Below are 14,724 nucleotides of genomic sequence, written 5' to 3' on the forward strand. Positions count from 1 at the left end.
TTATTCTAACATTATTTTACATTGGTATTTTTTTGTTTATCTTTTTATTCAGATATTGTTAACTGCAGTGACATGTTGCTACTTTAGCCTGTTATAACCAGTTTAACCACAAGAGGGTGTATACACACAATTTACGTGTTTATTTTAGTCACTTGCGTTGACGCCCTTGTGTATTTTCTCACATTTAAAAGTCGTTAAAAAGTCGTAAATCTACTCAGTTTGTGAACGTTTTCGATGTAGGCTTCTTTGGCAATGGTAAATAAAATGAAATTGAAAGGAGAAAAAAAAAAAAAAAAAAACACGCACACCATCACACAGCTAGCCTATGCGTGTGTTCCCCGAAATACCAGGCACGCTATATATTCTCCACCAGATTACACAGATTAGGGACGTCAACGACTGCTCCAAAGAGTTTCATGACTGTCAACACTTTTAATTGTTGGCATTAAAACGCAAGAAAAACAACAATGAGGTTTCTCAGAAAGATGCTGATTTTTTTACTCTCTTTAAATTAAAAACTACGACTGAGTCTCAATGCGATATTTGTCAGTGCCACGTTTACACTGCACTCAGTATAGTATCAACAGGATTAAAGCAATGTGATGTAAAATTTTTAAACTTCAACTTGTTTATATCGCGATTCTTAGGACAATTCAAATGTAATCAAAGAGCAAAATATGCCATTTGTTGTGTAAATCTGCTGTTTTTTTTCTTAGCGCAAACATTAAATAGCATTTCTTATCGCTAACCGCAGTAAAGTATCAAGAGTCAAAAACTCTCATTATTTGACTCGTTCTTATTGCATGTAATAACAGCAAGATCACTTAACGGATTGAAACACCCACCCAAAAAATCAAATGTGCCATCTATTGCGTGAAAGTGTGCTATTACTTTTCTCAAACCAAACTAATAGCAATTACATTTTCTTTGATCCCTGCAAGAAAATTAAAGGTGAGATCATGGTTGGAAAAACAATGATATCGCAAAAGAAGAATTTAAGCAACCAATCACATTGCATAGATTTTCATTACTGTAAGTAATGTACTGAACTCCACAGAACTGTTGTGCAATGTGTGGAGTTAGTCAACTAGTTTTCATTCACGTAATATTTTCTGTGGAGCCTCAAAACCCGATAGAGTGTCACAATGTTTCCATTGCAGTGCGTCGGTAGATTTGCGGCGCTCAACCGCCTGGTGTGTGGCAAAGAGTCTCCAACTGCATCCCTTTTTTTTTTTTTGCAACGGTCCACTTCAGTCGTGTTTGGCCACGTTTCTTGGCATTTGGCAGACCTAACAAGGGTCAACGGCAGTAAATGGTATCAAATGACCCCCCAAAAAAAGATAGTTTTGGGTTTATATATCACTTAACAAATTAGATCAAAAAGGCAATATGATGATGTCACGGCATTGCCCAAAGATTAAAGCACATAGTATGCATCAGATGACTTTAATGTTATGAGCTGTGATCTGCTTGGCTTAATTTTTTTTCCATTGCGCCACGATGCCAACTGGCTCGGGGCTGTTTTTGGTCCTTGTGGAGTTAGTTGTCTCGGCCGGCGGGAACTCTGGCTTCGCTAGCTGGGCCGCCTGGATATGATGAATATATTGCAATTCCGGCGCTCAGCTCTGGCTTCGACTTCAGGGCCCGCGACGGCGACGAGCCAAAAGGCGTCCGTCTAGTCGAGTTCCCAGAGCGATTCATCACGCAGCCAGCTCTCTGGGCCACGCAAATGATGGGAGAAAGCCAGCAAATAGCCCGGGAGGCAAAACCTTTAAGAATTGGCGTAAAGTGGAGCTTAATCTCCAGGGCTCGCTTGGCTGGAGGTAGCGCTAGCGCGTGAATATGATGTACTACAATGTTTACAAAAGTACACTTTGACATTTTGACTTTAAAAACTAAGCATAGCCCATTCTTTTTTAAGCTTCCTTAGCATAAAAAGTGTTAAAATACATATACTACGACACAAAAATCCTTGTGTGGTTGCTTTTTTCCTTAAAAAAAAAAGACTTTATTCTTGTAATATTTCAACTCATTCTCAACCACTTTCTATTGAAAAATCAGACCAAAAAGTAGTACTATTACGAAAAGAGGAATCATTCAATAAAAAGTCATGGTTTTTTAAGAATGGAGTTCTAGTGGGAGAATGGTGTCGTAATTTTTTGTGAAAATCAATCTTGCGAGAGAAGAAGTTTCTTTGATGTAATTTTTGTGGCTTCCTTAGCATAAAAAATGTTAAATACTACATACTAAATACAATTTTTCCCTCGAGTCGTAATATTACGAAAATAGGGGTAATTTTACGTGAAGGAAGTGTTTTTTTTTTTTAAAAGTATCGATTTGTATTACGAAAGTGTTGTATTTTTTTTTCGTCATGAAAAATAAAACATTGTTTTTGTAGCTTCATTAGTGTTGAATGTTAATAGTACTACTTTTACTACTACTCCATTCGAAATATGACTTTTTTCTCATGGGATTGTTTTTTCTTTCAGCAAATACGACTTTATTTTCATAATATTGCAAATTTATTCTGTGAAAGAAAATAACTGCTTTCCCCCATGAAATTACTTTTTATAAAAAAAAAAAAATCAGACAACAAAAATAGTAATTTACGGAAATAGTATGTGAAGGAAACTTTTTCTTTTAAGAATGAAGTTGTATCGCTAGAATGATGTCATATTTTCTCTGGAAACCTCACAATCTTGTGAGAATAAGGTTCTTTGACTTCATCTTGACAAACAATGTTCTTTTTGTAGCTTTGTAGATGAAACAATTTCATGAATAACAATTAATCTTTTTCTGGATTTTTTTTTTGGTACATTTTTACCACAACAAACATATGTTGTAGCAAACCAGCTTCCTTGTGTTAAATGGTGATATTTAAAAAACAACAACAACCGAAAAACAGTAAATAGAGTTCTAGCTCACTGTGGGAACCAATGTATTCATAGTCATCGTATTCATCATCATGACAGAGTTCCGATTTTTTTATGTGCGCAGAACACAGGGCATAGTTAATTCCGATGACTTTCAAATTTTGCATCGTTGTAATAGTACTTTTTTTCAATGTAGGCTAAAAATGTTATCTACTGTATATCTTTAATTTTGAAGAAGTTATAAAAGTTTTGGCGGAACGGTGAGCGATTGGTTAGCAAATCTGCCTCACAGTTCTGAGGACCGGGGTTCAAATCTGGCCCCGCCTGTGTGGAGTTTGCATGTTCTCCCCGTACCTGCGTGGGTTTTCTCCGGGAACTCCGGTTTCCTCCCACACCCCCCCAAAAAAACAAAAAAGCACGCATGGTAGGTTAATTGAAGACTCCAAATTGCCCGTAGGTGTGAATGTGAGTGCAAATGGTCGTTTGTTTATATGTGCCCTGCGATTGGCTGGCGACCAGTTCAGGGTGTACCCCGCCTCTCGCCTGAAGATACCTGGGATAGGCTCTAGCATGCCCGTGACCCTAGTGAGGATAAGCGGTACAGAAAATGGATGGATGGATAAAAGTTTTTTACTCGCAATGGCACACAAAAGATGTCATCTCAAGTATAGGGTTTTTAGGCTTTTTGAAAAAAACAAATTTGTCTTTCCGCACCTCTTTATAGCTGCAATTTTTTTATATGCTCAAGTTAGGGTAACAAAACGTATCCCGACAAACTCCCGATTTCAACTTCCCAGTTTTTGAAATTACAGCATAGGCTATTGAATGTTGTCGCTCACCGATATCTCTTGTTGTCCACGGGCACGATGTCCATGGCAATGTAGTACTGCTGGTGAGGGTCCAGGCCTGCGATCTTGACTCTCATCGCGGGAAACATCCTCCTGATATCACCAAAAAAAAGAGCAAGGAGTGAGAAAATGATAACTGCTTAACCATCATCGGATTCCAATGTGATAAAAGAACGCAATGTGTGATTCATCGGATGCAAGCTTGCTTTTAAGTTTTTCCGGTCCATATATTATTCATCATTCTAAATTCTTTGAGCTATTTTCCGCAGCATTCCTTGTATAAGTAGCATTGTTGTCATTCATTTTCTCACTTCCTTTGGCATTTTATCTCGGCAATAATAAAATAGCCAACAGCTTTTTACAATCGGTGATCCCAAAAAATAAAAAATAAACTGCAACCAATTGTGGGTTTGCATTGGGTTGAGAGTAATAAAAGAAAACAAGTCATTGTCTTATTTTTATTATTGCATTTAATAACTGAACGATCACTCTTGTGATTGCGACGAAAATGTGGATTTGTCCATTGATGGCGTGCTATTCATTTTTCTCAGGCCAAATAACTATTCCATAGTCTTTGCTATTTTTGCAGCAACATCATTTTTAAGTAGCATTGTTGTTCTTCTTTTTCTCACATTCTTTGGCAATAAAATAGCTAACAGTGATTTACTCTCAACAATCAGTGAGCAAAAAAATTAAAAAATAACTGCAACCGATTATGGCTTTGCATCAAGTGTAAAAAAGGAAAACTATTATAGGATTCTGACATGATCAAAGAAGACAATGTGCGATTGGTGAGCTATTAGCGTCTTATTACGTTTTCCCAGTCCAAATATTATTCACCAATCCAAGTATTAATTTTTTAATTTTTTTTTTGCAGCTTTATTTTTAAGTGGCGCTGTTGTCCTCGGTTTTGTCAGTTTCTTTATCCTTTTGTCTTTGTGACAATAAAGTAACCAACAACGATTTTCTCTCATCAATTGGCGACCGACAAAACGATACAAAATTAACTGTAACTGATTGTGGGTTTGCATCGAGTGTAAATAAAGAAAACTGACCATTCCCAATTATTTGCTCTTTTTCCGCAACATTATTTTCAAGCATTTCTGTTGTTGTTGATTTTCTCACTTTCTTTGGCATTTTGTCTTGACAGCAGTAAAACATGCAACAGTGATTTACTCTCAACAATCGGCAACCCAAAATATTACACAAAATCGTGACCCATTGCGACTGCAGCATGCGTGAAAAAGAAAATAAGGGTTAACTTTCGTAAAGTATTGAACAACAAAAAGAAAATAATTCCCTGATTTGTTTTCATTTTGCTTAATAACTGCACAATTAGGGTGAGACGCTCGGTCATCCGGGAGGATCTCAGAGTAGAGCCGCTGCTCCTTCACATCGAGAGGAGCCAGATGAGGTGACTGGGGCATCTGATTCGGATGCCTCCCGGACGCCTCCCTGGTGAGGTGTTCCGGGCACGTCCCACCGGGAGGAGACCCCGGGGACGACCCAGGACACGGTGGAGAGATTACATCCTTCGGCTGGCCTGGGAACGTCTCGGGATCCCCCCGGAAGAGATGGATGAAGTGGCTGGGAAAAGGGAAGTCTGGGCGTCCCTGCTAAAGCTACTGCCCCCGCGACCCGACCTCGGATAAGCGGTAGAAGATGGATGGATGGACTGCACAATTCCTCATCAGATTCCCACGCATCAAAGAACACAACGTACAAATTGTAGGCTACTAGTGTGCCATTCCGTTTTCTCAGTCCAAACATTATCAATCTTTCCACAGTCTTTGATCATTTTTCTGCAGCATCTCGGAAACAATAAAATGGCCAACAACAATTTTCTCTCAACAATTGGCAACCCAATAAAGTACTACAATCGCGACGGATTATGGTTTGCATCATGTGTAAAGAAGAAAACGAGGGTTAACAGTTGTAATGATTTTCATTTTGAAAGAAAAACAAAATCATTCCTTCATCTTTTTATGGTGCTTCATAACTGCGTGGTGCCTCAACAGATTGCGACGCAATCAAAGAACCCACCATGCGATTTTTCGAGTACCACAACAATTGTCAACTCGGAAAATACAAAAATCGTGACCCATTATGGGTTCAAAAAGTCTTAAGTATTGAACATCAAAAGCAAAAATATTCTTTGACTTGTTTTTATTAACTGTCCCATCCCTCATCGCGATCAAAGAACACAACCTACGATTCCTTGCATACTAGCATGCTATCACATTTTCTCACACCAAACATTATCGACCATTCAGAAGTCTTTAATCTTTTTTCAGCAAGAAGCTTGAAATCATGTCACGGAGTGGCCAGAAGATCAAAAGACGTCAAACAACTTCATCCACGCACTGGGAGAGTTACGTTGGCGTCATCTATGCATTGCCATCATGTGCTGTTATGTATTAACAGTCTTATAGTTCCGAATTAATTCAAAAAGGGGGGGTGGGGGGAGTCCCAAAAACAAAGTGCAGCACATGGTGAGAAAAGCGATGACACGGAGAGATCAATAAATGTTGGAATGACCTCACAAGTTCATTAATATTACTTGTTGACGTCATTGCAGCTGGACTCCGACGCGCCGCTGTTTTACAGCGTTCGATTCGGGATTTTTTTGTTTAAAAAGTGCTGATCTTTCCGTTCTTATCGTGACATGGGGGGAAAAAAAGGTTAGGAGATAAAACGATAGCGACGGGGGGGTGGCGAATATATTTAATGAGGTAAAACCAAATGGAGGGTAGTTAAGGAAAGATAAAACTCGCACGAGAGAGAAAATGTGAAAATAATAATAAAAAGCGGTACAATAAAGCACTTGATGGTCACTTTATTAGGGACACCTAACAATGTCCAATCAATGGAAGGTCCGAATATTAGGAACATCTCTCAGATTGACACAGGACTACTTTTGAATGATAATCTTTTAAAATTATTGAAATCAATGAAAAGTGAACATTTTTTTTGTAGAAGCAGTCCTACCCATCTATAGAGTCTTAATTTTTCCACTAATGCACATTTTAGTCTCTTCCTTTCTTGAGTTTTTATTTGTGTTATAATATTGAAAAGGAGAGAGCGGCGCAAAAAAATCTTATTTTATTCACTCGCTTGAAAGTAGAAAACTTACATATGCACAAATTGCCAATTCATGCAGTTGAAAATATCAAAATAAGATTAGAATCTCTCAAATTAACAGCTAGACTTCTAGCCTTAACTTCACAAAATAAATATAGCAAACGAATATGTTGCAGGTGGCACGGTGGGTGACCGGTTAGCACATCTGCCTCACAGTTCTGAGGACGGGTTCAAATCCCGGCCCCACCTGTGTGGAGTTCTCCCCGTGCCTGGGTGGGTTTTCTCCGGGTACTCTGGTTTCCTCCCACATCCCCAAAATATGCAAGGTAGGTTAATTGAAGACTCTAAATTGCCCGTATAGTTGTTTGTTTATATGTGCCCTGCGATTGGCTGACGACCAGTTCAGGGTGTACCCCGCCTCTTGCCCAGAGTCAGCTGGGATGGGCCCAAGCACACCCGCGACCCTACTGACGATAGGTGGTATGGAAAATGGATGGATGGATAAATACAGTAATGTATATTTAATTAGAGAAATGGCTTCTTAAAATGAACTATGCAGACAAGATGTTAGAATAAACATTTAACAAAAAATAACGAATTAACAAAATCATATTTCATATTTGTAAAACAAGCGTATAGTCAACATTTCTAGTAATAAAAATATTTTGACTTTACAACATAAAAATTTAGTCCAATAAACCACATTTTAACTACGAGAAAAATAAGTTAAAATGATATATATCTAACATTGTAGTTGTAAAAGTCATAATGTATGTACTGTACGTATATTATTGTTTTTATCATTACATGGCAGGTAAAGAGCCTTGTTTTGTTCGCCTCTTCTTGGGAAATGAGCTGTTGTGGCTATTGGTTGTCTTTGGTTTGTGTGTGTGTGTGTACCTGCCGGCCTTGGTGATGATCATCTCGGTTCCGATGTCGTGGAATCGCTTCCATAGGTCCGCGCACTGCAGCTCCACGTGGATCGCATCCATGGACGAGCAGGCGGAGGCCGAGGCCGAGGCCGAGGCCGCCAGCGAGGAGGCCTCGCAGGGGCCGCCCGCCCCCACCGACGCAGCAGCCGGCAGCTCGCAGGTAGGCGAGCCGAACGAGCACGACGTCCTCTCCGCCAGGTCGGAGCAGTCGGAGCCGGGACTCGCCTCTGAGTCTGGACGACGAGGAGGGAAGAAGTTGGCCGTTTTTATTTCGGGATTTATTGGAAGAAGGGGGAGGAGGAGAACGCGTGTGGAAATTGTTGGAGTCCCACTGTGATGGTGATGCGTGGAAAATCGCGAACACTAACTTTCCCATCATTAAACAAAAAAAGAATGTCCGTGAACGTCCATTTACAAGCTTTTCAGTACCTTGCACGGATTAAATTTTTTTTTTTTTTAAAAGAACATCTATTTTTTTTTTTATTATGCAAAAATCAACATTCAAAATGAGGTAGATTCATAATTTACAAAATGAATGGATTTATTAATTAACTTTTGCTGAAATGATATTGTGTGTTTTAGTAAAACCAAACATTCGGTCATTTAGGGTGAAAGAGTTACAATTGTGAAATTTGTGTGACGCCCAAAATAGTTCATATTTTCATGTTAATACAAATGTGAGAAAAGCAACATTCAAATTGAAATATTCAGAGTCCATGTGCTTATCATACATTTTTGTGTGTTGTTACATTGTTTTCATGTTATAATGGTTGATGATTACTGTATTATTATACCTCATATGTAATTTAAGACAATTGACTTTATTTTGCTATGAGAAAAAAACATTTGGTAAAATAGGGTGAAAAATCTACAATTATGGAGGGTCAACCCCCAACACAAATGTACTTTATAAAAGTAACTATAAGTAACTTCAATATTTTATGTACTGTATATATTCATTATCAAAATTTACTACATTTACTAAATATAAATATTATAATTTAATACATTGTCATAAGAGGTATACATTTTGGATGTGCCATGGTTTGTATTTTTACAATATACATAATTAAACATATTACTAAAATAAAATATTTATTCCCAAAATAATAAAATGGCAAATATGAATTCAGTAGCAACAACAACAAATGGGACTTGATGACGTAATCATGTTGCCCTAAGACAGATGTTTGGAACAAATTGCTTCACTTACATTTTTACACAGGGCTTGCAGATGCCATATTTATTGACATCCATATTTACGATGTCTATACATTTTTATATATTTGTTTTCATACACTGGGGACAAATCATCATAATCGTCACAACTCAATGACAATTTAGTAGCACTGGCTCCAAAAACGTCATGTAAATAGTATCATACAGATTGGATCATTCCCAACAGAAAAAAAGAAATAAAAAACATTTTTGCAGCTAAATAAACCATTTGGTAGCCAGATATTGCATTTTGTTGAGAAAAAAAAAAGAGCATTTTTGTGGCATTAGTACATAGTACTTCTTTTAGTGTGTAAATGTTCAGTTTCCATGGCAAATGACAGACTTTCTGTGGATAAATACCACAAATTCTTGTTGTTTGAGGCTTATTGTTGCATTTTTACATATACAATCAATATATTTGTGACTAAATTAGCATTTTGGGAGCAAACATGGAATTGTCATGGCAAAATAAAGACTGGAGAAAAAGTCTTCAGTAGCACAATAGTGGGATTTATTTGGAAAATAAAATGGAGCATTCTCATCAGAAAATATAAAATACTGATTTGGCGTCAAAATCTATTGTTTGTGGAAAAAAAATTGTTTTTGTTGTGCACTTCAGCAATAACCCAATGTACATGTTTTTGAGATACGAGCTGTCATTCACTGATTTTTTTTTTGTCTTGAGTTGCGAGCCAACATTTGATTTATGAGTACTTGATGGAGGCACCAAACTTCACAACTATAGCTCAAGAAAGCAGCTTCAAGCGGTTTATTGGCACACCCATCTGAAGTTTACTTTCAAACTAAACATAAAACAAAGAGAATTACATGTGTATTCAACCAAACCACACACCTTACAAAAGTCTGCTATCCTAATGCTAACTCAGGATATGAAACGCTACAGATGGGCTGACAAAACTAGCATCAATTCATTATAAACCTTTAAACAACTTGTATTGGAACACAAGCAGTAGCAACTCATGCAAATAGAGAACACTGGGGAACGTAATTTTTGTTGAGCTAGGTCTGACAGCTTTTTTTTAACTCAATTTTGGGTGCGGAATCCAAAATTGATCTCAGGTTTTCTTTATCACATCAAATCTTTAAACTATAGATCCCCATTTTCTTTAAAAATATAAAATATACTGTACTTAACAGATATGTGCTTGCTTTATAAAACATACAATGAAATATGAAAGAAACAGGCATGACTGCAATGTTTATTTAACACTATTGTTTTACAAAGGATATGGCGCAAATCCTCTTAATTCCTACTATGCTAGCTTTCTGTTTGCAGATAGTGATAGTACTGACCTATTGGGAGCTGCGCACACCTCTCACCGCACTCTCTCAATTGCGACTGCTCAAACAAGTTGCCACGTAGCTGTAGATGAGTCCAATCGTAATCAGCTGGCAAGTCTTACTCCGGCTAATAAGTGGAATTTTGCTTATCTGGAGGGTAAGCTGTGGAGAAAAAAACTTGACGTGCTCGGAAAAAAAAATGACTGCAATTTTGGAATCAGCATGCCAATTTTAGTTTTAATCAACATAAAAATCTAACTCAAGAGATTTTTTTTGTCTTCAAATTGTTCCCCAGTGTAATATAACAATCCTCACAGGCATATTCTTTATCCTCCGTGAAGAATGACTCATATTACTGCAGCTTAGTTGAACAGTCTACTTCTGTGATTCATGAGGAAATCTACATGTAGTATGTCTGCATGCATTGTACTGCCCCTTGTTGGCCAAAGCACGTCCTCCAGAACCAGCAGCACAATGAATTAAAGCCTGAAATCATGATGCACAAATGGTTTAGCTCTTTATGTACTCGTTATTCATGTGTTTCTAGACTATAGACTGTTATTTTAGTTTTTAAAAACATTTTTTTTTAATTGTTGGTGTTTTGGGGGAGGCTGGAATGGATTAATGGCATTTTCATTCATTTCAGTAGAGAAAGATCATTTGAGATACAAGCGTGATCACAGAATACATTAAACCTGTAATTCAAGGTCTCTCTTTATTGCAGTTTTGGGGCCAGACATTGCATTTTGTTTGGAAAATGAGCCATGTATATCATTTGTTGAGTTTTACTTGGGAAAATAGGGGTTTTACGGTGAATGCTAAATACAAAATATTGAAATTCTGTGGAAAAATACAATTTAAAACACATTTTGTTGCAAAATACTGTGTCATGCAAGTGTGACTATCTGTTTTGTTCAGAAAATATAACATTTGAGGCATATTTATTGCCATTTCGTAGCAAATGACGCATGATATTTTCTTGGCAAACTAGTGTTTATCTTGACATGCATATAGTATGTGTGGCTTTGACACATTTTGCCTCGTGAGTGTTGCACTTTTAACTGTTTTGTAATCCCTTTGCTTTAAATGGTCCGAATTATTTGTTTTTGTAGGATTTATTTAAATTATTAAATCCTGATGAGACTCCCAACACACGCACCATCATTATGGTTATTAATCATTATTATTTGAATGACACTTTGAACAATACGTTTATCAATTGTATTGTCCTGTATACATTATAACTGTTATTTACAATGTATTATGCCAGTGTCATAGTTTAGCTGTCTCTAATATTTTGTCTAGTTAGTAAAATGGATGTAGGGTGTAGTCCGCCTTCCGCTCGAAGCCGAACACGATAAGCGGTATTGAGAATGGATGGATGGATAGTAAAACGGAGAAAATTTGACAGGAAGTCCTCAGAGGAGGGAAAAAGCAGAGGCCAAACGGGAGCTGTCAACACACACACACACACACCAGACCTCATTAGTCGGGGGGCCCCAAATTGAGGGTTCGGGGGTCTCAAAATGGGTCTGATTTTTATTGCCCGTTTTCCCCATCACACACGCCTTTTCTTGACTCGGGTTTTTGTAGCATTTTGTAGGAATTCGTGACGAAATGTTGTTGGTGCTGCGTGAACGTTTCCCAAATTAACCCAAAGTGCTTTGGAGTCACAGTTTAAGAATTAAATTTAAAAATTAAGCACTGTCATGGTCCAATATAGTTTTTGTGGTAATTGTATTTTGGAAACTCTAGCGGTTTTGTGGTGGAACATGTTTTGGGGCATTTCTTTTGACCTTGTTCAAGAATAAGCCTGTAAAATTCGGTACCAAAAAAAGTGTTTTTGTGGCAAAATACACTATTTTCTTGGGAAACATTTGTTGTGTTGAAAGTGACTTATACTGTTTTGTTTCAATTAACTTATCTTTGTACGCTCTTTGAAAATTAATTTACATTAAGTAACTGTGTGTGTGCAGAATATAGCATTTTTGTGGCAACTTCGGTCACTTTTTTGTTGAACAGTATTCTTTCTACTTTAAAAATTGAAGGTTTTTTTGTTATCTAATGCAAAAATATGACGTTGTTGTGGCACAATAGTGTTTTGCCCATTGTTTATTGGATTTTCCTCGATATGTTCTTTTTTGAATGCGTCATTTTGGGGGTTTAAGTTATGTGTCAAAATATTGCGATTTCGAGGTGAAACGATGGTTTAGTCGGATAACGGATTTGATAGCGATGGTGATTCGGCCTAGAGTGCTTTTGTTGCTTTTTGTCCTCTGCGGAGGTGTACAAAATAAGGCCAAGTTAGTTGGGAGAGGAGGCCGGCGAAGAGGCTCTTGTGGCCGCCTGCACGCAGATCGGCAGCCCGATGAGAGCAGGTGGGGAAAATTCATGTTTGCGCAACGCAAAACTTCCAGTTCAGGGCAACGTGTAGTTTGAGTCACGTGATTTCAAAACCACATTTCAACATTACTTTGAATCAACAGTTTTACACTGAACGCTATATTGAGGATGTATTTTAAAGAATTCAATGTGTTTCCCCTATATATCGGTTTATTATTATACATATATAAAAATGTAGTTGATGAATTTATAGTTTAATATTTCTATGTAATAATGGTAATTCAGTACGGCAATACTACTACCAATAATAATAATAATAATAATGTACTGTGATTTTTTTTACATTTGTCACTTAATTAAAAAAACATTTTAATATATGACTTGCACAAAAATTGTACACTATTTTAAAACTTTATTTCATGTGATTTGTTCTTGTCATGAAGCATACTCCTAAAACCTTTGTGGATTTATTTTAAAAGTTATTTTCCCTGTTTCCATTTCATTTTATTATTATTGTTATATTATTTACTGAATATTATGTTTCCCCTTAACTTTGTTTTTTGTTATTTTTTGTAATATAAAATTAACATTTTGCAGATTTTTTTTGAAAAACGTATTTTCCTTTTTACATAGTTTTATTTTTTTAAATCACATAATATTCAAGACTTTATGATTTAATTTATTTGATTAAAAGACTACATTTGAATTACCAATAAGTCTCCTTTAAACGTATTTTAAATAAGGACTTGGACGAGTATTTTAATTATGTATTGCACATTTTCAATAATATTAATAATAAAGATTATTGTACGTGGTGCCACTCAAGGTTCTATAGACAGTATGGCGGAAATTAATTCATATAGTGTTAGATAATACTATAGTGTGTATAATATATAACTATTGGGGAAAATCGTGCAGTGCTAACGTCTTTTGTAGTTTTGGGGGTGCGCGCTACCGTGGCCCTGCCGCCAAACTTAAGAACACTTCGTGGCTCATGCACGCGCGATCCGTGACGTCTTCACGTACCTGATAACCCTAAGGATTTTTTTTCGTTAACCCTGAAATCATCATTTAAATACTAGGTTTGAATGATTTAACGTATATCTTTACTTTAAAAAAAAAAAACACAAACAAAAAAACTCTTTTGAATATACTTAATTCGAACATATCCATCGGTTGAACATGATTAAAATGTGTTAAACTAGCATATATTATTCATTTTCGAGGAGAAGACGGGACAATTGCGTCAGTTAAACGTTTCAATTATGTGCAAACGATGTACATGATCAAATTAAGTACTTTTTTCAGTTAAATGAACATTTTATACCTTAATTTACAAAAAAAAACAATAAAGTGTAAACACTACATGTCAATGACTAATACTTCTAATGTAAATAGTATTTATTATCTTAATTTTAGTGATATAGATATATTATTATTATGATAATGATTTTTTTATGTATTGACAACATGATTTGCCTTAATTACTTTAAAAAAAAAAACGTCATACATTTTTGTTTGTTTTTATGCGATTTCGGACGTGAATTTGAGCGTGCGCGTTCCGTGCTGCGTTCACGTCCCGGTCCAAAAATTTGTCTCCGCTAAAATGGCCGATTAAATACGCGGGTGGTCTTTGAAAAAATAAAATAAATAAATAGTTTGTGTTGTGAGCATGCGCACTGACCCGGATCCATGTGGAGGCAGTGCGCCGGGTCGTCGGTGTCCACCACGGCGGCCAAGTGGAGGTCGTCGTCGTCTTTTTGGTGGTCCCAGCCACCGCCGGCAGCAGCGGCGGCGGCGGCGGCGGCGGCAGCGGCGGCGGCGGCCCGGAGCTTTCTCTTCTTGCCGGAGCCGATGAGGGCTTCCACGGAGAACGCGTGGGCTCGCGAGCTCAGAGCGGCGGCCGAACGCCTCCTCTCACTCATGTCGGGAGTGGGGAGTAGCGTCCAGTCGCTCCACACCGCGGCTAGAGGTTTAAAATCAAAAAGAGCCCAAAAAAGTAATCCACCACTTAGAAGAAGAAAAAGAAGAAGCAGAAGGAGCGCTGTGTGGAGCTTCCCCGGGCCGCCATGGTCGTCTCTGTGTTGGGGCGAGCCACCTCTGATTGATACTCACGTCTGGAGTCTT

General features: G+C 37.4%; 1 protein-coding gene across 1 annotated transcript in view; it reads right to left on the reverse strand.

Moving 5' to 3' along the window:
* The window catches only part of tbx15 (T-box transcription factor 15), a 36,231-nt gene extending 21,544 nt beyond the window's left edge, over positions 1 to 14,687 (reverse strand). Inside the window, exons 1-3 of the mRNA XM_061792767.1 lie at positions 14,282 to 14,687; positions 7,703 to 7,967; positions 3,713 to 3,814 (exon numbers count right to left, since the gene is read on the reverse strand). Coding sequence (XP_061648751.1) covers positions 3,713 to 3,814; positions 7,703 to 7,967; positions 14,282 to 14,522 — 608 coding nt within the window. The 5' untranslated portion in view covers positions 14,523 to 14,687. The remainder of the gene's footprint in view (positions 1 to 3,712; positions 3,815 to 7,702; positions 7,968 to 14,281) is intronic.
* Positions 14,688 to 14,724: the final 37 nt, after the last annotated feature.

Source organism: Phyllopteryx taeniolatus, chromosome 12 (assembly GCF_024500385.1).
Source record: "Phyllopteryx taeniolatus isolate TA_2022b chromosome 12, UOR_Ptae_1.2, whole genome shotgun sequence".
Taxonomy (NCBI): Eukaryota; Metazoa; Chordata; class Actinopteri; order Syngnathiformes; family Syngnathidae; genus Phyllopteryx; species Phyllopteryx taeniolatus.